This window comes from Temnothorax nylanderi, unplaced genomic scaffold (genome assembly GCF_030848795.1).
Source record: "Temnothorax nylanderi isolate EJ_2023f unplaced genomic scaffold, tnyl_v1.0 TNYL_tig0117_pilon, whole genome shotgun sequence".
Lineage (NCBI taxonomy): Eukaryota > Metazoa > Arthropoda > Insecta > Hymenoptera > Formicidae > Temnothorax > Temnothorax nylanderi.
The window spans coordinates 474,371-502,148 of NW_027249179.1; the positions used below are offsets into that span (position 1 = coordinate 474,371).

General features: G+C 46.4%; 2 protein-coding genes across 2 annotated transcripts in view; one reads left to right on the forward strand and one right to left on the reverse strand.

The window, feature by feature from the left end:
• The window catches only part of Atg16 (Autophagy-related 16), a 205,080-nt gene extending 180,009 nt beyond the window's left edge, over nt 1–25,071 (reverse strand). The window contains exon 1 of the mRNA XM_071712918.1: nt 25,052–25,071. The gene's annotated coding sequence lies outside the window, so the exon portion shown is untranslated. The remainder of the gene's footprint in view (nt 1–25,051) is intronic.
• The window catches only part of Neo (ZP and PAN domain-containing protein neyo), a 66,275-nt gene that overhangs the window by 11,278 nt on the left and 27,219 nt on the right, over nt 1–27,778 (forward strand). The window contains exon 2 of the mRNA XM_071712920.1: nt 5,847–6,048. Within this exon, the coding sequence (XP_071569021.1) occupies nt 5,847–6,048 (202 nt within the window). The remainder of the gene's footprint in view (nt 1–5,846; nt 6,049–27,778) is intronic.

Sequence of the window (27,778 nt, forward strand, 5' to 3'; positions counted from 1 at the left end):
ATATACATGTCTCTCTCTCTCTCTCTCTCTCTCTCTCTTTCTCCGTTCGCAGAACTCCGCCTAGGTGCGGTTTCGCGTATTAAATTCTTGCAGCGAGTTACGATAAGTGATGCATGCACGCAAATTAGAAACATACCATCAGGGATGTACAGCTACGTAGGAGAACGTACATCCTCGCCCTGACGACATTACACGACGTTAAAAAGTGACGAGGGGCAAGCCAGGGGCTTGACTGCTTTTACCGCTGCTCTTACCGCTCCTGCATATTTATGACGATGGCAATGAAGGCGACCGAAACGTGCTTTTTCACGTCGAGATGAATGAGAGAAAGCGAGCGTTGTATTTCTCGCGCGGCAATGAAATCTCCCGTTTCGCCGACGTGGAATGCGGCCTGGGAATACGGACGCGGGCCGTGTTACCGCAAGATGACAGCATTAATTACCTCGCGGAATTAGATTTCTAACAAAAGCTTTAAATCGCGGCGCGCGCCAATGCCGCGAAATACGCACGTTTCCCAGAAAGCGATCTTTCGCGGGGGAAAAAGTCGCGGAGGGCATTTATATTACGAAATGGCGATGTCGAGGTAAATAAAATACGCAAAGCTCACGTGGGTTTGCGTAGTTTATTTTTGCGCTAGACAAGCACGGCCGTATGGCTGACGGAGTGTGTCGTATTGCCGTGCGGGAATGGACGTCGATACATTTCTGAAAGTAAAATTCTTGCGACGTGCACCAACCGCGAACGCGCAAGCACGGACGGACACTGAGTGGCATTGAAAAACAAAAGTGCGCCGGCAGAGAAGTAGGAAGACAAGTGGGCACGACGTGGATGAGAAAGCTGACCGCGTCGCCGAGATACGTTAGAAGTACGAGCGCATTCAATTCTTGGAAATGCGTCGCCGTCTACCAGCGGCGGAGGGAGCGAGAGAATGGAGATTCTGTCGAGTGCAAAGGACGATTGAAAATGTTGGCGGCGATCCAACGAGGGGGGTCGGTCCTATTCGGGCTTCGTATACATGTTAAAAAATGTTCCCTTATCCGTAATATTAGTTCCACGATAAATTCGACGAGAACGCGATATCAGATCAGGAGCACGCGAAAAAGTGCGCGCGGAGTAGGAATCGAGTTGTCACTCGCAAAGCTCGAAATATAATATACCTCGCTACAACATTGATGGAAATGCCTTATTTCGTGGAACACAGACTGTTGGAGGTTTCAGACATAATTTCATAGGTTTTACATAAACCTGGTTGGTGGAACTTATTTTAATTTTTAGGCGTGTAAAGAGCTACGCGCTCTTAAATAGATAACCAGATTTATGTATTGAGAGATATCAGGCCTTTTGTGACTGAAACTTTTCGAATTTGGTATGCAACTTTGTGCTCCTCACATCTGAATGAGAGAAACGGGAGTGGCAGCGACGCGAAACGCGCCGGGGGACAAAAAGGCGGAGAGTAGTTATACAATTCCAACTTACGGCTTCGTAATTACACGAAGAAATATGTTAGATCATATCTCGCAAAGTTGTCGCGTGTACAAAGAGTGTAAAGCGAATTTGTAACGCTCGTCGGACAGACACATGTCGCATCGCGTATACAGCCCCGCCGTTTCAGAAAACCGAAGCGAGTAGTCCGCAGAAGCGGGGACAATTACGCCCGTCCGCCGTCCGCCGGCGTGCCGGCTAGTTGAAAAACTGTGGCTTTACACGGCGCGTTAAGTACGTATAACAACCATCCGCAATTATGCGCCTGGAGACAAACGTGTAAATAAATGTGCATTTCTATGCGCGCACATACATATGCGCACACATTTATACATACATAGGCGCACGCTCCAGAGCGCAGAATGACTCACGAGAGTGTCCCAACTATTGTGCGCCTACGCAAAGCAAAGCGCATGACATACTGCAAAGTCAGTCCTGTTACAAAGGTACAATGTTAAAATATCTGGGTACAGTTATTTGAATAATAAAATGGCTAGATACAGATAACGATACACGCTACATTAGCTCCGTTCTGTTTAGCGGCATGCTCTGTACATCTATACCTTCCCGCGCGATCCCCTTTTTCTCTTCCTTCGTCGCCTAAATTCTGGTGTATGCTTATTTATTTAAAAACGCTACAAAGAATAGGTTTTCCCCCGGGTTTTCCTATAGTATCTAGAATACATATACAAGTGAAAATCAAGTATAGTTACTTTAGGATAGAGTAATTAGAAGATAAGGCAAATCAGACCAAACGTGAAAAACGATACCCAGACATTTAACTTGCAGTAGGTAAGAAACTTGCGTTACCTGCCGGGGTGAATGGGACGGAAAGGTGGGGAAATCGAGTTGGGGGTCAAGGTTAAAAACTCGCGCTCCATAGGAAGTATAATGATCGAGCATCCGAGGGACTGCTCGCCAGAGATCGGATATCAGAATCATAAATGCCAGCTGGCGAATATATGCTTAATTTAAAAGCCGGTTTTAGCTCCATTTACTCACGGGATAATATTATAATGCGATCGACAATAAATTTTCGAGAAACGCATGATAAACGTCCAATTACGAATAAAATTTAAATTTGGAATCTTAATATACGTAGACGACGCTATCATCATTTGCTCGCGATTTGCATTGATTTAATTTGCAAAGCGATAAAAGCGTTATTACGCTAACTCGGCGAAGTAAGTTTTTAATGTCGTCGCTTTTATATGTACATCACCTGTCCACGAGTTTTCACAGTAAAAGCAGAACTGATTAGCGCATTTGAACGCGTTAACAGCTACGCGGAGAACCGTCGGTGTAGCTCGCGCTCCACCTTATTTACGATTTCATCGTGCCACCTGCGACAGAGATTACGCCTTCCGAACAGGTTTTCATACCGCGTTTGCAGCAACGTTCGCCGCTGTAGATCGCTGAAAGTCTAGTCGCACGTAGAAAAGGAATCTCATTGCCTTTGTTGGAGCGCAACCGGGGAGAGAGAGAGAGGAGGTCGCGGGGGGAGGAAGAGGAAGGGAAGGGAGCCGCTCTCGAGAGTCGAGATTATACATCAGATTCAGCGCGCCGACGGGCGACGTCGTTGCCGATGCCACTTGAGCTCGGAATCGTATCTAAATGTACCTCGTATATCAGAAATCGAACCGTTCCCCGCGGCTCCGTGCGCTCAGCGGCCAACGGAGTTTACGTACGTCATTTCGTGGGATGGTCACGATGGCCGAGGATGGAGCGTCGCCCTACTCCGGCATCGCCAGCCAGATGCCGGCCACGACCATTTCTCTCGTGCTTGGCGACATCGCGACAAGCCCGCGTGTGGAAATTTTCTTTGACCGTTTTCCGCCGCCGCCTTACGACCAAGGCTCGCACGAGACGTTTCGAGTATTTATGATATAGGAATACGAGATGCGGCGGAAAGATCTTCCGCCGCCGAGCGCGGATGAAACGTTAGTTTGCGTTACGACGCGTTATCAAGGCGTTCTCTGTTCCTGTCGACAACGAATCTACGAGGGGGTCCGTAATTTATGATTATCATTGTAATGAAAGTCGTCGGGTGTTCGCGCAACAAATCGTTCTCTCCTCGCACAAGTATATGAATACGCTTTCTCGAGTCGGAAGTATTACCGCAATCTTAGTTGGAATATCAGCGCGTAATGCTGAATATCATCGTGGCCACATTTGGATACATTGTAATAAATTGCACCCTGTAGTTCTTCATTACGATTACCCGGGGGCGTGAAACAATTGAAGTAACAGGGTATCTTTACGTTTCTTGCGCTTGTTTTCCATCAATTCCTAACTTTGAATTTCGATTGACGATCCGCGGAGCAAATTTATGTACGAGCTGCAAACAGCCTATTTTTCCTCAAGCCGTAAATCTGCACGGCACGGGCACGGTACACGTAGCATGTGCATTTTTCACGGCGAAATGAGCGATGTGGAAGTTAAGTGGTTAAACGAACGGTGAAAAACACGAAACGACACTACCATTGTCCACCTTTCCACGGGCCGGATATAACGAACGCGCTCCGCGTGAAACGACGGAATTGATCGGTATTGGAGAGCGCTTGTTCCAGAGCGGTGGTGGTGTTTCACGTATACTAGTTTGCGTATACACCACTTCGCGGTAATCGGTAAATTGCGCTTCGTGCTGATCGAAATAACGATTTCGCGCTTTTCTAATTGGCCCCGAACAAAGGTCACAAATCATATCTCGAAGCGCGAAGGTTCGCGGTTATACATGCGCTCTCGAGCGAGAATCTCCCCTTTTTGCTCCTTTAACCACCATTACTCTGTTATTATCCCGTCTTATAACCCCCCCCCCCCCGTATTCCCCTCCCACCTTTGCCGCCCTCCGTGTCCCTTGCTTTCCTTATTTTAACGGATTCCATGGCCGCGAATGTATATATGAAAGAGTTATCGGGGAGGATGAAAAGGAACAGGAAGAAGGGAAGCGTGGGAGGCGAGATGAGTAGACGGGAAGTTAAACAAAACACTTCGGATGAAGTTCTACGAGGATACTTAAGACTCGACTCCGTGCTCCATTATCGCATAATGCGGTAGTATTATAAAGAAGTAAATGGTACACCCGTCTGCGCGCCGCGTGTGAGCCCCCCGGAAGTGGAGTACACATTCATGCGACCGTAATGCGGGCGCGTAGATACGTCTCAGTCCGCAATAACGTGATGTCTTCCTACAATTTGAATTTTCACGGGTAATTCGACCGCGGTTGACCGCCGTAAAGAATCCATCTATGTCGCGGTCGCAACTTCGACCACAATCTCGCGGCAGTCACCGTTAAAACAGGCAACGGCATTAGCCCGCACCGGCCTCGGCCTCGGCAAGGCGTGACCCGCTGATGGCAGGTAATTGAATATCTTTAACGCCTCTTCGAAGATCGACGTGCCGCGTCTAGATCCGCATTTCGCTTTAGAAAATCCTTCCTTCGTATATTCCCTCTCTGCAATCCCTTCCCTCCCTTCCCTCACCTCCCCAAGTAATCCTCATTATCCTGATAGCTTATTATGTCCCTTTCAAAGTCCTTTTATTTTTGCTGTCTATCTGTCGTAAACGCATCTTTTTATTAATTAAACTTCGGATCTAAATTTTTATGAATGCTCCGTGTGAGAGGTATACCTAAGATATTTTTATTCTAAAATATTTTGTTAGACTTTTTACTATTATTATCTCTCGTCCCTCTTATCGTGTGCTTTATTCTTCCTGTCTTTCCCTCTTCCTTTACTTCCTCACGCCCTCAGCTTCAAGCAAGTTTTCCACGAGTCACGATCGAAGCTCCCGTCACATAGCGGAGATTAATTACGATTTAGCAAAGAGCGGATGACGTATGACGAGACGTGGGCGGAGTGCCTACTTCGTCGCTTATCGCGACGCGGGCCAATAACCGAGGGAAGAACGTGGTACTCACGGCGCGGCGGCGGGAATGATAAACGCGCTGATTTATCAAAATTGTAGTCTAACTCGACAACGTCTATAGAATATCGCAATTGCACGCATCGGACGTGAGTGACATAACAGTGTACGCCACTTTACTATTGACCTACATAAATCTCTCGGTTATCAGAATAAAATGGAAAACCGCAAGCGATTTCTAAAACAAGTTATCAATAACGTATATAAAAAATGTACAAACACATTTTAATATAATCCCAATAATTAATAGATATCAATTATAGATACTTTAATTGATTAACAAATCAATAGTCGCAGGTTAATCAAATAAACTGTATCGGGAGATAGCAACGTATTTTTCTTAAATCACAGTCGCATGTTAAAGACGTACAAAATATCTTTTACGCAGGATTAGGTGTCGAATCTTTCCGCAATTGATTTGGGATTATTTCTGCTTTTAGGCGCGCTGTCGCAATCGCAGTTCCCCGTGTTCACGATCTACGCCCAGAAGAGCTGCCTGGCGGTGAAGCCCTGCGAACGCGCTTGGTGCATCGACAGAGTGCAGGGACACCGCCTTCAGGGTCACGCACGCAGGACCATGACCGCCTCCTCGAGGCAGCACTGCCTCGAGCTTTGCCTCGGCGAACGAGACTTCCTGTGCCGGTGAGTACCGATGCGAGGTATTTTCCCTCTTATATACGTAGAACTGTCCGATTGCTCGTTTTCCACCGACCTGCTTTTCTATCCGCTTCATCGCGGATACGATGTCCGTGGAGTAGAAGGACGGACCTCGGGCTTCTCTCGTCGTAATATTCGTCGCGAATCGGTACGCAGAGGGAACGCCGGCTCGAGTAGCTTTCGAAGAGCGTACGCTCCAATGCATTTTCCAGTTATTGGATTCTTGGACCAGCTAGAGGACGTTACACCACGCTCTTATACACTCACGAGTGTTTCTCAAACATGAACCGTACGCCCGGCTGCGAAAGGAAATGGCCGAAGAATACGCAAGCCGAGTTGGATAGGATCGATTTAACTTGCGCTAAAATTGCTGTTTATCGCCGTGTATTGTAAAAAGGACGTTTTCCAAGCGAGTTTTCTCGATCACGTAAATGAGGATAAAGCGCGGGATAATCTTGAGTTTATTAAATTATATTAAAAATTCACAGAGAGAAAAAGATATTCTATATATTCGTGACATATATTTGACAATAAATTAACCCACGCGTGCGTTGTGTATCTGAAATTAATTAAATTCTGCGAAGCTGTGGAAAAAGATTATTTAAATATTTTGTTCCATCGCTGAACATAAACACATTAATAAACAATAGGTAGAAAAAATAATCTTGAAAAATTCATACGTGCTGCAAAAATGTTTTTATTTCTTACTTGAGCTACATTGCACGTACGTGTTTGCCGCGCTACTGTGCGATAAACAAATCATGAATGCTCGATAAATAGTAATTTTTCGGTGTTATCAATCTACACGAGCTATAAAGCGTAATAAAACGCTTTGATCGTAACGGAAATAATACTCGTATCAACGCGTTTATTCTGACGAACGCACGGCGTAATATCACATTGTGCCACCCCACCGCAACAGTGTGAAAATTTTATTGTCGAGGAATTTGAATTTTAATTGAATGCATTTGAAACTTGAAAATAATAAATATATAAAGCAGCTGCATTACGTTAATAGCGAATAATTTCTTTGTCAAATAAAGTGCCGCGCGAATATCTTACAATGCGTGTGGCGATATCGATTTACTTTGATCGCGTCTCGCAATCGTATATTCGAAATTTATAGGCCATCCCCACCGTGTGTAACGATTCCGAGAGGAAGTCAACGAGAAAACGCGATACGCGACTTTAGCGGCTAACGAACTAGACGCGGATCGTCGTTTTACGAGTGTATATAGGTGCCCGCTAATTCCGCATCGACGGACATGTCCCTGTTGCGGATCACTCGCATCGTCGCGCTGGTCTTATTTACCATAATGCGTAACGGCGCGTAACCGGAGCGCAATAATGCGTATCGCGGCGTCTTTATTGCGCGCGCGCTTATAAATAATGCAGCTCCGCGTGGACCGCCGATCGTGATTCGTACGCGTTTACGTTGGTGGTATCCGGAGAGCGTAATGACCGACGCACTTTCATTACTCCTACAACGAGCGAAAGAGGGAGACGAACCGTGAGAGGGAAGCTCGGGGAAAGAGGAAATTGAAGGTACAGAGCCGGGCATGGGCATCGGTGAGTTGCTTTACGGTACGATTACGATTATATTGCATTTTAAATGCCCTCTTTCACACGACACGCCATGGCGACTCTTCCGATCGCGGTGTGTTGTACGAACTGCATCGTTCGTTCGTATGCATTATGTATGTGAAAATCGCGCGAAAAAGGCGCATCCCGTTGCGACGGGACGGAAAGGGACGGAATGACGGGGAGACCGTGTATGGTATTCGCATGCGTGCCAATTATATGCGATGTTACACTCTTCTGATAATCGGATTTATTTGCACGAAATTCGCGAATTATGTGCCGCATAAAACGCGCGCGTTTCGCATTCTTTTTGATAACACATGTATTGGGGGCGTATCGGCACGCGCGTATATTTCCCAATGCCGTAATCTCGTCTTTTCCGGCCTGCGCGCGAAGAGCCGGTTTTTATGCGCGCGTCGTTATTGCCAATTCTCTTTCTCCGATCGTTATCGCCGGTCGCTACAAGTAAGCGTCTAGACAAGAATGATTTCTCTCCGTGCCGCGCGCGCGCGATCGACCGTTAGACATTTAAGGATTTTTCTCACGGAAAGTAGTGATTATCGATCCCGATGGCTTTCTACGATTCACCATACGTTGATTTATATGCTAATCCGTGTAGTCCGTCTATCAATTACGGCGCACTTTATCTATAATTACATTCACCTTTGAAATACGATTTTTTATCACATATCACATTCAGCGCGTTTTTACTTGCTTTAAAGCTCGCGCGCGCGCGCTCTTTGAATGCGCTAAGCATTTTAAACGTGACACGCGTTCGACGCAATAACATGTAAAAAAATGTACCTTTCTTTTTTCCTGGATCAAGTTGGAACTGAGCGTACGTTTATCGATTTTACTGTGCTCAAACTACGCCGGTTAAATGTTTTTATATTATATTCTAATACGACTTTGTTTCTCAAATATATATATGTATATTTTCCTCGTCCACTATTAAAAAAAGCCATATTTACTCTCGCGTCAATTAACTGCCGGGCCGCCAAGACGTAAATATAATTAGATAGATTAGTTGCGAGGAACATCGGGGTATCCAGGCGGTTTTTTTCATTGACCAAGTATGCGGAAGACGACGGCACGGAAGGGTCGGCGCGCGTCTTCCGATTTCGATAGAGCTCGGTGTTGCGCGTTTATGCGGTATCACGCCGACGCGTCAAGGCTTCGCTGTTCGTGAGGCAAGCGTGCCGGGTGAATGTGCACGTGCACACCTTGAGAGCCTTGTGCCTCCAAAGCGAAAGGTCTCTGCCAGCTGGTCTCCTCGCAACGACCCCCAGAGCTGTACCTCGGCTCCGACCCGAGACAGGGTCGAGAGATCCTCCGGCCAGCCGGAAACCGTATCAAAAGTGGCGAAAGCTACGCGCGTTTCGAGACCCCCGGTGTTTGAGGAAACCGTGGAAAAGAGAGCACCGGGGTGAATATATGCATGAACGACCCAACTGCCGAAGCAAATTTCCTGAACAAACGCACTTCGCCTTTCGCCTCTCGCCGGGGGAGACGTGCAGACGTAATCCGCTTAATCCTCGGAAGAAACGGACTGCGTGAAAAAGAAGGCAGCAAACTGTAAAAACTTTATCAACTTATCGTGTCAATTTTCCACGGCGAAGATAGATGGACGATATATAATTGCAATTACGCCGTTTAATCCGATTCAATATGCGAGAAGCGTGATCGGGGCCAGCGTGCGCCACGCGGAATTCGGTCAAATAATTAGCGTTAATTTATTTTGGAACGATTTATTGTGAGCTGCGTGCAACGTTAATATTAATTGGCATTGCAAATGAATAGAGGAATAATAATTATTTGATATACGCTCGTTCCAGCGAAGGCCGGTTTAATCGCGAGCATCCGTATTCATAAACACCGCGGAATAATTCGGTACGCGAGAACTCGGCAGCGATATCGACTAGAATCGTATAAATCGACGGGTCCGCCTATCGAGCCGAAGCGATCGGCAGAAACGTGCGCCCGGCCCGGCCCGGCCCGGCCGCGCGGCAAAGAGAGGAACAACAATGAAACATTTATCCACGAGATAATGCACGGCGAGATAATGCACGGATTCAGAGATCATTGCGCGCGCGAGTAGAGGCCGCGCATCCTTAGGGTTCGCATAATCTCTCTCTACCCTAACCCGACTAACCCTGGGAGGTCAACGGTGTGTAACGGCAGAAACACTTAGGAAATTACATAAATGTATATACTCTGTCGTTCGGGAAAAGTTGGGACGATGAGGAAGCGCGAGGGTGACCTTGCGCGCTCCCAACATCAACGCGGAAGAAAACGCGAAGGAAGGAAGTTAGCTGTTTCATTAAATGTAGATAAATCTCCGCCGCGCGCGCCGGCCGCCGCGCCGGCTGCGATTGTTCGCCGTAGTATACCGCTGCTCGCGGATAATCAAGAGAAACCCGCGGCATTATGTTATTGCGCAACAATACGCGCGCGTGTGATCGTGAGGGCTCAGAGCAGACGCAATGCTCCGGTTGTCTCGCACGAAGCCTAGACCTCCCCGTACGCGCCTCAAGAAGCGCCGATGAAGATCGTATTAACATTCCATGGGAACACAGTATTCCCCCGGCACAATCGCCTGATTAGACATTGTCGGCGCTCTCCGCGGCGGAATTCTTTCGCGGGAACGCCTTGATTTCCAACGAAGGCGCTTCATCACGCGGGAAGATCCTCGCTAACGCTCGAACGACGTCCGTCTGAGATTATTGAAAGTTATTATATCGCAATTTTTTTTTTAAGACATGCACGCATGCCCGACGTTAATATGGATTGATACGAATAGCCCTTTAATGATTGCGTACCATTAGCAAACTTTCTTTCCACGATTTTCAAATTTTTTGACTGTCTCTTGAAGCTTCTTTAAAATTTCTTTTATTAAACTGTCTGTAGAATTTAATCGGGCAACAATTCTTCGATATTATTTATTTGTCGATAAGTTTTTCGAAAATTGAGCTTTTTATTTCTTTCATTTACGGAAATCTTACATTTCAAGTATTTTCCATCATGAATATATGTCCCTTGTATGACTATCGGAATGGAAGAAGTCTCTGAGGGCCGACCAAAGTATGAAAATGATATAATCGAAGGTCTATCGCGGAAGTAGATATATAATACGTATGTTTCTTTTGTCCGGCGCATTGGTAATTTGTTGCAAGCAAATAGTAAAGACTGAGAGACTCTCGAGTGATGTGCTCCAGATGAGTATTCGAGAGAACCGCGCGTTCGAGCACGGAGACGAGAGAATAGGAAGAAAGAGGAGACCGGGCGCGAGAGGAAGAAGGAGACCGCGAGATCGTTGTGCACGCTTACGACCGTCGGGACTGGTCGGGGCGATCGATCAAACGCGAATCGGTCGTTCGAGAATCGTTCTGCTGCTACAGGGGGCTCCGCCGGACCTGGGCGATGGCTGTTCACGAGAGATAGATTATTACTGCCGGTACGCGCCGTATCGGCGTTCCTTGTTACCGGGTAATGAGTTTATTGTTTAAGAATCACGCCGGAGTTACATGTGCTGCAATCAATTACAATAATGTAATATAATCGTAGCACGGTCCCGTGGCGTGCGGTGTATAATGAGGTCTTCTCTCCCTAATGAGAGTATTGGTTCACGAGAGGTGGCCGCTCATTCCAGGCACGTACGGGCATGTAATGCGCATGTAAGTACAGTAAGATGCACATACGATACACACGCTGATCTCGTATGCGCATCCATATACCTTCTTCGTGCGTGCGTGCGTGCGTGCGTGCGTGCATGCGTGTGCGCGCGCGCGTAAAGCGAGACGAAATGAAACTGTGAGAGAGCGGAAACATTCGCGCGCTCAACTTTCGCCTTGTGCGGGCCGCGGGTTGTAAATCTCGGGGAAAAGTTAAGCCCGGGAGGTATCCAGGAGCACCTAGATAAAAACTTGCGGAAAGTTTCGCGACGAAAAATTCGAATCCTACGTCGACGACGACGGTGGCGCAGCGAAGGTAGCTCCCGGAAATCATTAATCTGGCGTGTCACATCGGACATTGCTTGAACGAAGAATCCCGGAAACGGCAGACACGAAATTCCTTTTATCTCCGGGGAGGGGGTTAGCTCGCGACGATCCGGGAATTCAGACAATTTGCATTGCTGATAATTGTAAAAGAGCTCTTAAGACGCTATGACGCCTCGACGTCGAATCGTGTCGAACCGATCGCACTCGAGTTGTTCCTAAGTAGTTAATATTCCCTGATATTATTACGAACTCTCTGACGCGTCCCATGAAATCCTATGGATTTGCATGTTCGCTCTTTGACATCTCCCTTGTAACGTTCAAATCGAATTCTACGAACGAACGAACGAACAACTGCGAAAGCTGAAGCCGGTGATGGGAAGAGCACTTACGCACCATGACTGCGCCGAAGTGGCGAGCGACAAACTTCCTGTAAAAAATTAACGTTTTGAAACGAAAGGACGTCGAGGGCACTACAGCGTGAATGAGGCCGGGCTCCGGCTTTTGTCCCACAAAGTCGAGTATCGCGAGCGGGATTCGCTGGGGAACGGGCGGTCTCCGGCGAGGAGAGAACGTGTGGAATGCCAAGCTGCAAAACAGTTAAGATAACTCGAGGACTTTTGGTCCTCGAGAAAACAACGAAAACGCGCGTTATTAACACGCGTATTACGCTATAACATAATCAAGAACGGTGGTAATTAATTATTCAAGTTGTTTAGCGCGATGGCCCTCTGTTGAGTAAATTATACTTAAAAACAAGTGTTTTGCTTATGTGAAATACAATTTAAGCGAGCTTAATGGCCGTGTTTATGAAAGAAAATGAATTAAAAGATAGAAATGTGATGAGAGTATCGATCAATCGTCAACAAAACATATCAAAATATTGATAGTTTTCTCCGTTTAAATTTTTCCGCTTTTATTCTATGTATTAAATGATTTTGCAGCAAATGTAATTTGTAAATTACTAACAAACAACTAAAAAAATATTGCATAGTAACGTATATTAACTGATTTTATCAATGTTATTAGGATAAAATTTTACGATACTCGAAGTAAAAACAAAGTACTTCTGTTCAAACAAGATACTGTTTTCGCTTTGTGTTTTTCCATTTTCCATTTCATATTTTATTGTAGATTAAAATGGACGATTGAAAAAGGAAATACCTGGCTATGGTTATTCACAAATATATAGTTCATAAAAAATTGTGGAGAAAATGTTGAGAGATTTTGATACGCTTCATTTATATATAAGCCAGAAAAATCGTATGCCATTTGTATTACCTTGGTAATTTTCACCTGTAATGCTTATGCTTTTATATTATTCAAATAGAAATTACGTATAGTGTACCAAAACCATATAATCTGTTAAATTGAAATAATAATAAGGTGCGCCAAATTAGCTTAATTTCGCAACTGTAAAACGTCCATCGCAATGGGTTGAACATCATTTCTCCTCGGCGCGTGAAGCGCTATTACCGTTTCCTCGACAACAGATACTACTCCCTCTACTGCGATTCTACTCGGTTACACAAGAAAACAGGTCCCTCTTCCTGCCGCGCTTAGCCGTGCACTTAACGTTAGGAACGCTGCCCGATATAACCGACACCGACACGTCCAATTATAAGTGCGAAATTCATTGTTCGAGGGGTCCGTGCAAGCGCCCTGTGTAGCTCGTCCCACTCACGCGCTTGAAAGACTGCCAACAGGCGAGACATGCTGCGGTAGCATGTACCGGCGCGGCGGACTACTTAGAGCAGCAACAATCTCGAAGTCGAGACACTCCCACGAGAAATCTCCGAGGATCGTACGGCGAGAGGAGCATTCGAAGAAAGCAAAAGAGCAAAGGGGACATCGGCACGTCGCAGAAAAACGTCAAGAAAGAAAGAGAGAGAGAGAGAGAGAGAGAGAGAGAGAGAGAGAGAGAGAGAGAGAGAGAGAGAGAGAGAGAGAGAGAGAGAGAGAGAGAGAATAATTTGGTAGAATTCCCGGCAGTAAAAGCAGAACAATGTTTATATAGCTATACGAGAACGGTGGGATCCCTAAAAAAAGAAGAAGTATTAAGAGAGCAATATTTTATCGCGCCCGCTGACGCACCAGAGATCGTAAAGCGGTGACAGAAGCTTTTATTATTTATAAAAGAGCGTATATGTGTCGCTGGGTTTGTAGGAATGATCTCTCTCACCGCAGCGAGACGTACCTCACGACGCTACTTGTTAGAAGATATACGCTAGCCATAAATTCGCGGAACACGCCATTTAATGTCGCGTCACGGATTAACAGTCGTAACTCGGTCTATTCCTATTGTATTCAGCGCCTCTCCGATTGTCACCAGACGACTGTACCGCACGTGATGAACAGTAAATGGGTCCCCACAGTGTCCTGTGCCGCGATGTGCACCGCAATCTGCTTCAGCTATACAGATAATCCTGACGATTGCGGTCTAGAATTTGACGTATCTTTAACTTTCACATACGCTGACCTCAACATTCGCGCGTTTCTTCATAATTTCCCCGCGCCGCGCGCTCCTTTTGCTCCTGTTATCGCGGAGTCGTTACGTGAATAGCTGCGTGATTAGATGCAGCCGCTGATGGGGAACACGGTCGCAAACTTGATTGCGAATTCGAGGAACGGTATATTTCTCGAGGAAAAACGTCCGATGGCATCGTTGGCGCGTGCAGCAAAAGTCTGATAACGAAGTTCGAGAGAGGACGCGAATCGAATGAGGAAAGTTCAAGATAGGTTAAACGAGGTGGAGGGCGGGGAATGCGCGAGAGAAAAGAGCGTCGGAAGATGAGAACAACGTTGCCGATGAGGCGCTGATCCGACCTTATAATGCGCAACGGCATTTCTACTTGCTGTACAACGCAGCAATTATCATCATGCGGCTGTGAGTTAGACGCTCACGTGGATACCATTTTCCGCGGTTGCTCGCCGCGATGTGCGGATATGCATCTGGATGTAGGAAAATTGTATAAAATCATAAAGCCAAGACAGAGAGGAAGAGATAGAGAGAGAGAGAGAGAGAGAGAGAGAGAGAGAGAGAGAGAGAGAGAGAAGCCTGTTACCGCATGAAATTCATGGTTACTTGGAGCATCGACAAGTGAAAAAGTCACAACACGTTGACACGATAATTGCGGCGGGAAGAGGAACCGCGGGAAAAGGCAAATTATTGCCGCATGGTTAAGAAACTGAAGACGCGTAACGAGTCGTGCGGTGCGGTTTTCAACGTCTCCCCCTGAGATTTCGCGACGAAATAGATAGATAAATAGATGGGTAAGAGCGTGGTTGGGAAGAAGACGGACGTGCCGGTTGGAGCGATCCGTAAATAACTAAATAAAATTAATAAAGACGGACAGGTTAGTCAAACAAGATGGATTTTGGCGTTAAGGCGCCGTTGAAAGCGTAAAGCGCAAAGAGGAGAGTAAGTTATCCGCGCGTCGCGCCGGAGAAAGCGCGCGGGATAGAGACGAAGCGAAGCGTGGAACGGATAAAGCGGCCACCTCCCGCGTGGGCAGCGTATCTCTCGCGGTGAAAAGGTTTTAACGCCGGCGAGCACAAAGCAATCAATCATCCGGCAAAGTTGTTTAATCCCAGCAATAACGTGTGCCACGCTAACACCGCGTATCGTGCGCTACGAGGCCGGCCGGCGCGGCGTAAGCGCAGCGACTTGTTACCGCCGAGGAGGCCGACCTCACGCAAGAAAATTATAAGTTTAGGAAAGACACGTGGAAAATCTATTTAGTCTGCACGCGAGCATGATTCCGCGAGCTAGTTCATCACCCGATCTAGACACATATTGCGAATCGTACGACAGTATATCCGTCTTCTTTTTTTTTTATACGTTAATGATGGATAAATGTGCAGGCTGACGCAAGAAAAATATCCTTATGAAATAACATCGAGTTTAACGGATAATTCTATTCATAATTAATTGTATAAATGATCAGAAAAACGTGACATTTTGAAGCTATACATGTGTGTGTATTCAATATCAGATTACTAATTAAGATATCGACAGTTAATATATTTTTTAAAATTAAACTTACGCTCTTGCACATCTATAACTGCATGATTTTTTCCTTAATTTTGTAGAAGTTCGGGTTTGATCGAGTTAAACTGTACGACACACATAGATTAGCGGATGTGTTCAACATTAGAACTACCCGGGGATTAATCTATATTTATTTCTACAAAAGAAATCTTAGAAAAGAAAAGAGAAAACAAATTAATAAAATTAATCATCTATGTAATTTCAACAAAAATCTGGGAAAATTTCAGAAATTACGATGTTTTAAAAATGAGTAATAAATTATTAAAAAATGTCAAACGGGTCATTTTGACCTCCTTGGTAGTTCTAGTGTTAATTTCCACTGTCGCCTGAGTCTCCTTGCCGCTTTCTCCCGATAACGCGCTTTTTACGACCGCAAACGTTGATAGAACCTAAGTGCCTACGTACGGTGGATCGTCGAATCATCGTTACCGCGGGTTACGTTTTCCCCGTATACAGCCGTTCTCCATTACGCCTCGGCTACGAGTTACGCCAGTGGAACGCCTATGAAATCGTTCGAATACCGCGTGCCGATAATGGCTCGACGTTTGGTCGCCCGCGCGCATACATCGCAACGGCACTAACGGCAATCCCGGGGGGGGGGGGGAGGGGGGAGAGAAACCTACCAATATGCCTAATTAAATCCATTCTCGCACGCGCATGAAGCGCGGTATACGCAGGATCATTTTTGCCCGCCGCAAACGTGATAGCGCGCGACGCGTATATCCGTAAACCACCTTCTCGCAGTCAGCATCCTCGCGCCGCCGGCCGCGTCGAATCCGACGTTTCTCTTCCCCCTCGTTCCGGGGCCTCCCTCTTGTTTCCTCGCGATTATTTACCGTTGGACACATGTTCGGCCGACCTGGGACCGCTTCGTTACATCCGACGGGCATTATCGCGAAACCGCAGGGGTATTTTTCTCTCTCTCTCTCTCTCTAAGCTTCCCCCCGCGCGCCAAGTACGCAGCTGCGTTGCGTGGTACCGCGTGGACACACGCGTAATTACGCACGAACCGAAGCATATCGAAGCACTCTCTCGAGCGCACGTCCACGTCGTCGTCGAGATTCACGTACGCCTACGCCAGCCGCGGACGTTGCGTGTAAGCGAGCCACTCATATCGTCGTGCAACATACACAGTGCCAGTATAGAAACGGACCGTGTCAGTTCGCTCGGTCAGAGAGTGATGTGGCAAATGAGTACGAGAGAAAGGGAGAGAGAGAGAGGAGGAGAGAAAGCGGAATCTGATGCGTATACGCGGTTGGATAATCGTCCCGGGCGCGCTACGATCCGGTATTGCTCTCGGCCTCCGAGGTTAAATTGCGATCAAGGGCTTAACGGTGATTTCCAAGGCCGGTGTGGAGAGATACGTGACTGATTTCTACGATTTATTCGCGTTCGCAGTTCGTTCCGCCCCTCCCCCGCACGTATTATCGATTTCATCCGGGGGATTCCACCTATCCCCCGTATGTGTTCTGTCGCGGAGGAACACCGGACTTTGAGGTCGGATCCCGGATCGCGCGCGCAGTCTCGTTCCCGTGCAGAAATCCTCAAATGGCGATCGCTGGCCGCCGTATATACCGTCCGCGCTACGAAAATTGAAGCGGGGATTAACTTTACTGTCCCGACAGGAACAAGGAACAGGAGACTTTACAGGCGATATTGGCGACGGAAAGTACACCGTACCGATAGTTGGATTACTCGCCTGACATCGTTTAACAAAGGATCTTTGAGATTTTTTGTATACTTGGGAAGCACAAGAGACAAGAGGGAGAAATGTGGAATTATTCTTTATTCATTTATCGTTAAGTACCATATATGTTAATGCGCTTGGCGCGCGTGCTGTACAAAAATACAGTTTTATACTTTGATCCTTAATATCCGAGCTGTTTAAAATAATTTAATTTTTTAAGAAATTCTTGCGAACGTTTAATAAAATATCACATTAGCTGCATATAGAGAATATATAATATTCAGTACCACGGAATAAGTTAATTCAATTGGAAGATCCTCATTTGTAACATAAATTTATCGGAATAAGTATATTAAATATTTTAATATCGCGTTTACGGCAGGATAGAAAACGTATCCGCTTGTCAGAACATGGTAAATTTATAAAATATAATTTTTATGAAGCGTTATTACCGTGCTTCTCACACTCCGCAGTAATAACAAACCCTGACAAAAACATTTAATGGGAGATCGGCCGGGTTTCTTGCACGCGCAAAATAGAATAACTAGGTGGATCGTGGCTTTGATGCATAGTTTCTTACGAGTTTTACTGCCATTAGAAAGCGAAAGCGTAACTGTCAGTCCTGTCTACTACTACATTCCGTAAGCCGGAGTGTTTATGAACACACTCGAAGATTATGTACGTGATCCATCATCGTTTGTTAGTGACTATAAATCACGCCCGATATAGCCGGGCCGTCGGTCAAGGTTTAGCAAATAGAGGTCTTTTTTCCCCACGAAAGCGCCAATCGCAACAGCCTAGCCGGCGTATTCTTTACTACGATACATTCGAGGGGGATTATCGCCGACGTTAACATCGATTCGCAAATTGGCGACCGTCCACCGCAATTTTCCCATAGGTACTCCGATAGAGCGCAGAGCGCCGCGCCATTTGCGGAGGGAATTTATTTCACGGCGGCGTAATGGCGCTGCGGAATTCGCCCGTCGTGTATTTAAACGCGGCACCTCGCTGCGATGATCTCGTCCTTACCGCGATTGCGGATAGCAGCGTACCTAAGGCCGGGGGGAAAACCGCCGCGCGCGAAATTAACGGCACTGCCCGCTCGCATAATCCAACGGGCGAAGTAACGGCGCTAGACCGCGTGGCAATTAGCCCGCGGAAAACACACAGTCGAACAAATATCCTCGCCGGTGTGGTACCGGCCGGTGCCGTGAGCGTGCGACCGCCGCACTCGGTGAACGTGGAGGAACCGTAATGCAAGAAGGAGGGGGGGGGGAGGGAATCTACACACACCCTCGACAACGACACCGTTAGCCGACGATATACCTTGCCATTGTACGTGACCTACCGTACGAGGTGTCGTTACGAAACTTAACACGCGGACCGAATTTCACGCATACGCACGCGGCGGCACCGCGAGGCATCATAAACCACATGCGTACGTACATGCGGCAAAGCGGTGGACGCGAGATCGGCGCGATCGGTGATAATATAGCTTACGGAAACGTGGGGCCCGGCGCGAATCGCCTACGCGATGCGCGTACGAGAGACAGAGAGAAGAAAGAATACCGTGAATCCTCACCCCCGCGGGGCCCCACGTCACGCCGTCACCGGTCACATACCAGAAGAGTCCACTCGTATCTGTTCACACTCGTTAATCCTCGCTGCCCTCGGCATTCGCGCGCCCGTACCGCGATCAGCCGCCGATATAGCGGTCTATATAGCGCGACTCGGCTATCGCCGAGTGTCATCGTGATCATCGCCATATATTCGCGACGCGTCACGAGCGAACGGCGTGCAGCGCAGTGCAGCGGTTCGCCGACCGAATGAGTACTCGCGGCTCTGTCCCACTTTCGGAACGTGTTCGCCGTATATCTCGTTAGACAGCCACCCACGTGGTCCGAAATAACCCGTCTCTAGTGGGACGACGCCGCTTGATGCTAGGGGCCGCGATGCAAAGCAGAGCCTGTGTGGAGCAAGGCGGAGGGAAGGGGGACGGTGGCGGGTACCGGAGGGAGTAGAGAAGGCCCATCGTGGCCGAGCCGGCGAGAGCACATGCCTGTCCGATCCGACATAGCCGCTGAGTACAAGGTGGCATTGGGGATACAGCCGGTCTCTCGATCGCGGTCGCCGATAGCCGCCGCATGACAAGCCCAAGGGGTGTACGTAAACGGCTGAATCTACCTACCGACCTCTCCATTCTCAACGATGCAAGGAGCCTCTTGTCCGTTGTGTCTGGCCGCATTCCCTCGTGCTATCCCTCTCTCTCTCTCTCTCTCTATCTATCTTGCTTTGTTCACAACGCGAATGTGTCCTTTCTCCTTATATTTCTCTATTTTGCGCGCGCTCTATGTCCCGCTCTCGAAATGGATTTGGTCGATAGTCTACATTCCACGCTTGCTTCGATACGAACTAATTTGATAATACAATACACGGATAATCGGACGACGTCGGCAGCTCGGTAGCTCGGCAAAGATTCGCACGAGCAGTTTATCACGAAGATACCGCATCCCGCGAACGCGACGGAGATGCAGAGACGACGAGCATGCAAAGTAGAGTGGATGGATCTCTTCTCGTGGCCTCCTTTGGAGAAAGAAACGACCGCGACGGGCGGACGCGAGGACGCGGACGAGAATAAAATAGACAGAAATGGGCAACGACAGGGATAGTAAGACCGTACGAGACGATATCGTTTGGCCGACTGGGCTGCTTGATTAGCGATTCGCCGCAACGCAAACGTCTCGACCACAAAGGATACTATCGTAGCGACGATCGTAAATACCCAACGAATCGCCGCGCTACTGTCCGTCCAATATTCCGTACGACGAATTCTTTGCATTCTGCTGACTAGAACCAACTTTGCGTCCTTGCCAAGTGCACTATCGTTCAGTATTCAGAAATGCGCGGTTGAATCAATCGCGAGGACATGGAAAGAGCAAACATACAGACGTGTTTACAACTATTGTATATATGTCGCCGCGATAATGCGTGTAAATATTCCGTTAATTATACCTTGGATAAATCGCAGTTAACAAATCAAGAATATTGATTAGCCAATTTTCGTAACTGTTTCGAAACTGTACGCTCATGTAATTGGCTCGAGTAAATATCGAAAAAAATCAAATCACTCGCGTCAGAATATTAGAGAAGATCTTATTACTACTAGAATATTTCCATATTTTACGTTCACGTGTGCGCGCGTCTTGGTGCGTTATTAATAATGAACATTAATATTCTGCGAACTAAGTAGCAGATTCTCACTCCCGTCTTGTCGTCTCGCCATCGCGTTATGATGAATATACCATCGCCTTCGCGTACGCGTAGCTGGCCAATTAAATAGCCAATATGCATGCTCCGCGCACGCTGTACAGATTCATGCGTCGAGAATAAGAAGCGGAATAAGGATCGCAGATTATTCCGCGCGGACAAGAGCGGAAGTACCGCATTGATTTTCATTGATTTTTCGTGAATCAGATGCAAGTCATAATCATACGTGTACACATTGGAAATTATAAATACAGATAGGCATTAGGGACAAGGTATTACCATTAGAAATCAAGCGCCGAGCTCGCCCATCGTTGCGCGTCGTCGCGATCTTATTCACTTGATATGATCATTCAACGCGGCCCCATCGCTATGGTATTTTCCTCTCTTTGTTTTCTACTGGCCACTTCCACATCAGGAGTATCGCGGCGATACGTATGAGTAACAAGAATTAATATCCCGCGGTCCGCAGGGGGAGAGCGCGTTCACTTTTGCCTTGTCCGCTCGACGTCGTCCCACAATAAATACATCTTTCCCTCTTCTTATTCTACTTCCTTTCCTATCCTCGGCGAGCGCGCTCCTCTCCCCGTGTGCGCGCATTCGATTCTCGCGGGTGTGCTGCTCGCGCGAGCGTGCACATACGTGCTGGGGTAACGACACTAAAGGAAATTTGTAATGAAACGTACAAGACATAATGGCGAATGGCGCAGGAGGCCGGGGGAAGCCACCGAAGCGATTTATCACGAACGCGATGTGATCGGGGCTCGCTTCTAGCGCTCGGACGTTAATAACGCCGGCCGCGAATCACGAGCTCTATCCCGCCAACCACCACCACCACCACCTCCTTTCGCCGTCGTGTCTACTCCGATGCATACCTAATAAAGCGGCGACCGCATCTCTCGACGCCGTACCGGCAATCGCCTTTTCCGTACAACCGCATAAAAAGCACACAACAGCGACAACAAAGACCGGCGACGACGACATGTCTCGACGAGCGGCGGGAAAAAGCGTTGCAAGGTCGCTCGCTGATCTGGAATTCACAAAGACGTGGACCGCGCGCGGATGCGGCTCGAGGCTCCGCGGAAAAATGAAACGCGCTCGAGCCTCGCTTTGGATTCAGATGAGTGCTAGCAATTATCGTGTTCGCGCGAAATGACCGCGGTCTTCCATTATTCCTTAAAAGGATAACTAGGAACGTGTCGTTACGCACGGCGGTTAAGTTTAATGACATAAAAATTAATCCCTTGCTCTTTTTGCAAAGTGCGCGCCGTATCCGGTTTTAATTAGCAGCACAAAGATCAAAAGCTGATAAGGCGAGAACGTTAATAAGATAAAACGAGGGAGTTAATTATCAATTTCCAATAATTGCACATACCCGCTGCTGGCGTCGAAAGTTGTTCTTACTATATTATTCAACATCGAGTACAATTTGAAAAGGAAATAATATGAAGACGTAAGGAGCAACCTTCAAATACGCCTCTCTCCCGTGCAAGAGCAGGAGCATTTACTCTCCCCGAAGACCATTTCTACCGGTCAGCAGAAAACGCGAACGATCGTTCCTGCGCGACGCGTCCTAATCGGATATTGTCCCGGAAAGAGCCGGCGAGGTGTAGGCCATCGTCCTCTCTTTCTCTCTCAAGCGCACTTTCCTTAAAGTCAATTCAGAGGTACGTAATAGAGTGGCCTTTCTTCTCGGATGTACGTTTAGACGGGTCAGGATGCGCGCGGCGCGCGGGCATGGTCACTGAAAAGTTCGTGCTTGGTATTCGTATCAGCACGGTCTCTACGCCGCAGTACGAGGTACGTGTACCAGCGGCCCGAGTTAGTGGTGGTGTCGATAGAGGGTCCGGAACTGTACGGACGGATGTATCCTGCCAGCGGACTAGATAGCTCCGGTACAGCTAGTTGGAAGATGAGAGGAAGGGTACGAGCGACGTTGGCGCGGCGGAAAGGAGAGAAGGAAAGAGAGAGAGAGAGAGAGAGAGAGAGAGAGAGAGAGAGAGAGAGAGAGAGAGTGTGTGTGTGTGTGTGTGTGTGTGTGTGTGTGTGTGTGTGTGTGTGTGTGTGAATGTGTGTGAAGGAGAGAGAGAGAGAGAGCTAATACCGAAGCCGATGCTGGCGGAACGACGGCGGTATGTGTAACAATCCCGTGATTGCTGTACCACTGCCGGGTTCGATGTTCACCGGTCTCCTTCAGGATTCTCTCCTCTCCCCTCTCCCCTTTGTCTAGTCTCACGTTACCTGCACCTCGCAGCTCCGTGTCGATCTGTTGTCGTGGAACAGAAGAGAGGGAGACAGAGAGAAGGAGGAAAAGAGCGAGGATACGAGGAGGGAAGCGAGGAGGGCCCGGAAGTGGATGGAAAAGATCGGAGGCGGTGTGTATCGCACCGCACGCGGTGGAATGGACGTTTGATATAAAAGTACAAAAACCAGTCGGCATGTTTTGTCGGGCGCGGGAGAGCGCGATAGAACGCGAACGATGGAACGGGGGCAAAGAACCGAAACGGACCAGCTCGCCAGCACGGCCGCGAACCGTCCGGTCAGCAGCCTATCGAGTTCCGAGTCTCTCGTTCAACGAGTTGGCAAACTGTGTTCCCAATGCTGCGCTCGTTCCGCGCACTGTGCCGTGTAGCTCTGACCCCCGCGATATATAACTACCCGAAAAGAGAAAGCAAGATACTAAGTGGCCAAGAAAGGGAAAGAGAGTAGAAAGAAAGAGAGCGAGAGAAAGAGAGAGAGAGGGAGAAGCATAGAGTTGGAGCATTGCGTTTCCTGCCCTCTTGTAACTTTTATGATCCGCGTAAAACAGCGATTTTCACCGGTTCTGCTTGCATCGGTTCGACCTTTCCTCTCTGTCTTTTTTCCCCGCTTTTTCGCCCTTTCTCCCTATTTTTCTTTTTCTCTCTGGTTCGCATGTTCTTTTTTCCGCCTTGCACTAGTTGCTACATGCATTTTGTTAACTCGCGCTTTTTCACCGACGCAAGCAGAGCTTCATAGTTGGCCTCTTTCTCTAATTCTTACAGTATCTCCGAGGATGTATTTCACAATGTACGTATATACGTGTGAAAAATATTTAATAACGAAGTTTTAATTATTATAAATTTAAATTTAAGTACAGAAAAAATTAACATTACAGATTTTATTTTATTAATCGGTTAATTAATTCTCGTCACTTATGAGCGTGACTGCCCGTCACACGAATAAGGTCCCGACACGAAGAGGTAAAATTAAATCAACCCTGAGCTTAACAAATAAGTTGTTTAATAGAAACTCATAGTCGCGAGATCTCGGGGAGTCCTTGGAACCGTATCGGATGTATACACACTCGGAAAGCCACACGGCTCGGGTTATCCTAACTCCGTCCCGATTTCCTGTGGACTTTACGACTTCGCTCGGCTTCGCGTGCCGAGCAAGAAAAATGTCACGGAAACGATCGAGGCGCGTCACGCTCCGCTCGATACGAAGGTAGCCGTGAAATTGGGGATTTAAGCACGGAAAGCGTGATTCGCGTTGTCGCCTCCTCCTCCTCTTCCACCGCTATACAAGACTTTAATTGAGTCGGACTTTTTTACCGTTCGCACAAAAGACTCGCTTATCCTGGTCGAGTTTCCAGCAAAAAAGGACGCGGAAATTAAGAAAGATATTACTATGCTCATTAACGACCCTTAACCCGGTTTTTTTATCGCAACGTTGCTGAATATAAAAAATACATTTTTCATAGAATTAGTGCATATATTACTGCATAACAAAATATTTTGTAGTTAGATAATAAAGCAAGCGATAAATATTGTGGAGTATATATTCTTTCATTTTATGTTGTGTTAATATAATTCTTCTTTGATTGGCTAATTGATTAATTAATATAATTAGCTGCCAGCAATCTGAAAATTGCATTTAACATTCATAGAATTTTTACCGGTTATATATTTTTTATTACATAAATATTTTAATAGAAATTTGACAAATATTTTTTTGATGAAATAATGCACTTTTCAAGAATTTATATTCGCGAGTGTCAAATAGTGACGCGAAATAAATATTTTTCTTCAATTTATGCCATTAAATTAAAAAATGTATGCATTTTACTTATACGTATGCTGAAAATATAGTATATACGCATATTTTTGAGCGCAAAGAAAAGGCACGGATGTGTAATGGCAGGAATTTTCATTGTGTGTTACTGTCTACCTCGGCCATCTGTCGAGCCGAAATGGAGTCGAGAGTCGTTTTTAACGGACGTTTCTCCGCGAGAGCAGGAAAAGTAATAGTGTCATATTTGCGTAACAAGTGTCATACTAGAACTTTATCTCGCAAAGCCGACAGATGGGTCGACATTTCGAGCTTATGCCGCAAGATGGAAACGAATACGCCGGGATATATGTCTAGTAACAAATACGCGGATACACATACCGTTTACATTCTCTCTTGGCTTTCTGGTTAGGTTCTCCGGCACATAATCCTTACATTTGTAAACTTACCTGTAACAGAAAAAAATTTACAAATGTCATTAGAAACTAATAGCGAAAAATAATCGGGCTGTAAAAGTCGCGCCGTACGCTAACTATACTCCATGCTGATATCTGATCGACCCGTTGGTCTTATTTTTAATCGGACTAGGGGGGGGATTTTGCGGCCCAAACGTGATATTATCTCGGCAAACCGATTAAGAAGTTTTATTACTCGTGTCGGAGAGGGTGTGGCTCGGATTAATTGCCCAAAATACCCGACTCGCTGCCCAGTATGGCCCCGGAACCCGGTATTAAACGTTAATTCACGGTTCCCAGGGAAGAGGATACCGCATTGTGCTGTCAATAATGATGTATGTCGATTGCAACACGCGACAACGTCGTTATTATAGCTCATCCTTTCATTGCTGGGAACAGCTTTACCAGGTGCCAAACACTTGGCTAAGCGGAAAGTTGACAATTAACGTTATTATATGCCTCGTCTTGCTTTAATGACCGCTTGTACCATTCCACAAGCGTGAGCAGGAATAAAGACACGGGAAGGGGGAGGGGGAGGGGAGGGGGAGGGAGTAAAAAGGAGCTGTGCAGTGGCGAAGTCGTTTTCACGACTGCTTGAAAGAGGGCAATTAATTTCAGCTTTTGCCTTCTCCTCCGCGACGTAGGATTCTCTACGTAAATATTGCTGTTGAATCGCGCTCGCCGCCATTAGTAGCGCGAGAAATACTATCTTAACGAATTTAAAGAAGCTGTAAGTCGGCAATATTGTACGTCACTTACTCTCGATCTTTGTAGGCGTTATTCAACACAATGTAAAATGTTCTTTTTATTTTGCCTGCTTCTACAATTATATAAACGACTCGACGTCATAGCACTTGTCATAAACTACAAATTGATTAACTCAAAACATTTTTCTACGTTTCATATTTCTGGTTCGATTGCAGGTCAATGATATAACGTCGAAAATATCGTTACGTCAGCGGCCGAAATATGATAAACTTACGAATTTGATATCTACACCGAATACCGCTTTTTCAACGGAAATGAGTAAGAACTTGATTTCAATTCAATAGCCCTCGTGATGAAAGCTCGTTCCATGGCTCAATGTGTTCAAAAGTTTTTGCTCTTCTCTCCCTCTTGTGATTTCTTCTCTATCTCTTTCTATATCTCTTAAGTTTTTGCAACTAGTTGAATGCTTGCGGAGCAAAACGGGGAAAAAAGGAGGCTACTTTTCGTACTAAAATGAGTGGAACTAAATCGATAATATCTGTTAATCAAGGGAAGCAAATATCTTTTGTGTCTGGTATTAGTTAAAATATATTTCCACGTCTGATTCATATCTAATGTGAAGTGGATTTTCCTAATAAAAATCATATCTCCTTTCATCATTGATTAATATCGATCGACTTGATACGGATTATTAGCATATGAATACATCGGTTTGCGTACTTTAAAATAACATCTTAAGCGTGATTCAATTAAATACATTACTTTCGAGTTCTGATCGCGTTTGTTTCCTACCCATAATTCATCCAGGAAAAAGATTAAAACAGTCGGATGGTTATCGAGGATAATAATTAATCTAAGAGATACGCCATACGTATAAGCGTAATGTAAGACTGAGCTTTAATCGCGGACGACCGTGCGACTATAATTTTACGACGAAGATTCGTCATGTAAAAATGCTCGCTCGAATGTATGAAGTGTCATAAATTGTCTCATAGCGCGCGCGCGCGCGCGATTCGCGAGAGCAGTTAATAAATCGAAATAATTATCTTCTATTTAATGTTTCGCGCTCACTGAGGAATGTCTCGTTACTCATCCACCGCCGTATCCGCGTTCTTAAGCATCACGAAAATTCTCACGGCCTTCATGCGAGATACCTTATGCGCCTTATGCGCCTATGCATATCGTAGATAGCAATAGACACCGCAACAGGGGGCCTTTCGTTGCGGAGAGTAACTAGAAATATAGCGGGTATAGTCTTCTCTAGGTGTATTAGCATAGTTATGCTGTACCCACCGCGGTACTTTTGTATACCGGCGCACAATACAGCAAAGTAGCGTCGTAAAATCGACTTCATCCGTAACACGCCGCGTGTCCTTCTCTTGTGTATATACACATACACACAAACACACACCACCGATAATTCTGTACCTCTGAAAGCCAGTTTGCATTACAATGCCGAAAGTAGAGTTTTGTTTAGCGTGTTGCGAACGAACAAGTGAAGTTTTCTGTGCTTCCCGTTCGCTCGAAAATTAAATCAAGATGATCGATAATAATACCTTTCCAAAGTTACATTTGCAACCTGATTTTCTAAGTGGAAAAAAAAAGAAAGGCGGGGAAAAGCTCATGTTCGCGTAACGCGTAACGTTATGATCAAGCAGATTCTATAAAGTGAAAAACTTCGCGCAGATTCCATAAGATAAAGAATGAAAGTTCTGGATTATGTAAATGGTTTCTACGCCCAGTCAACCTGGGAATTGTGCGCTCTCTGCGCGAAAACTTGGATCGATTATATTAATATGCATTCGCCATATATCATCAGTCCGCCGCAGCATAATTTAAATATGTAGAATAATTTCGCAATGCTGTCGAATGAGGTAATTTCATTTGCGATCGCATCGGAAACCGCAAATTGGAAATACGTTGATGCAGAAGATATTACTTAATT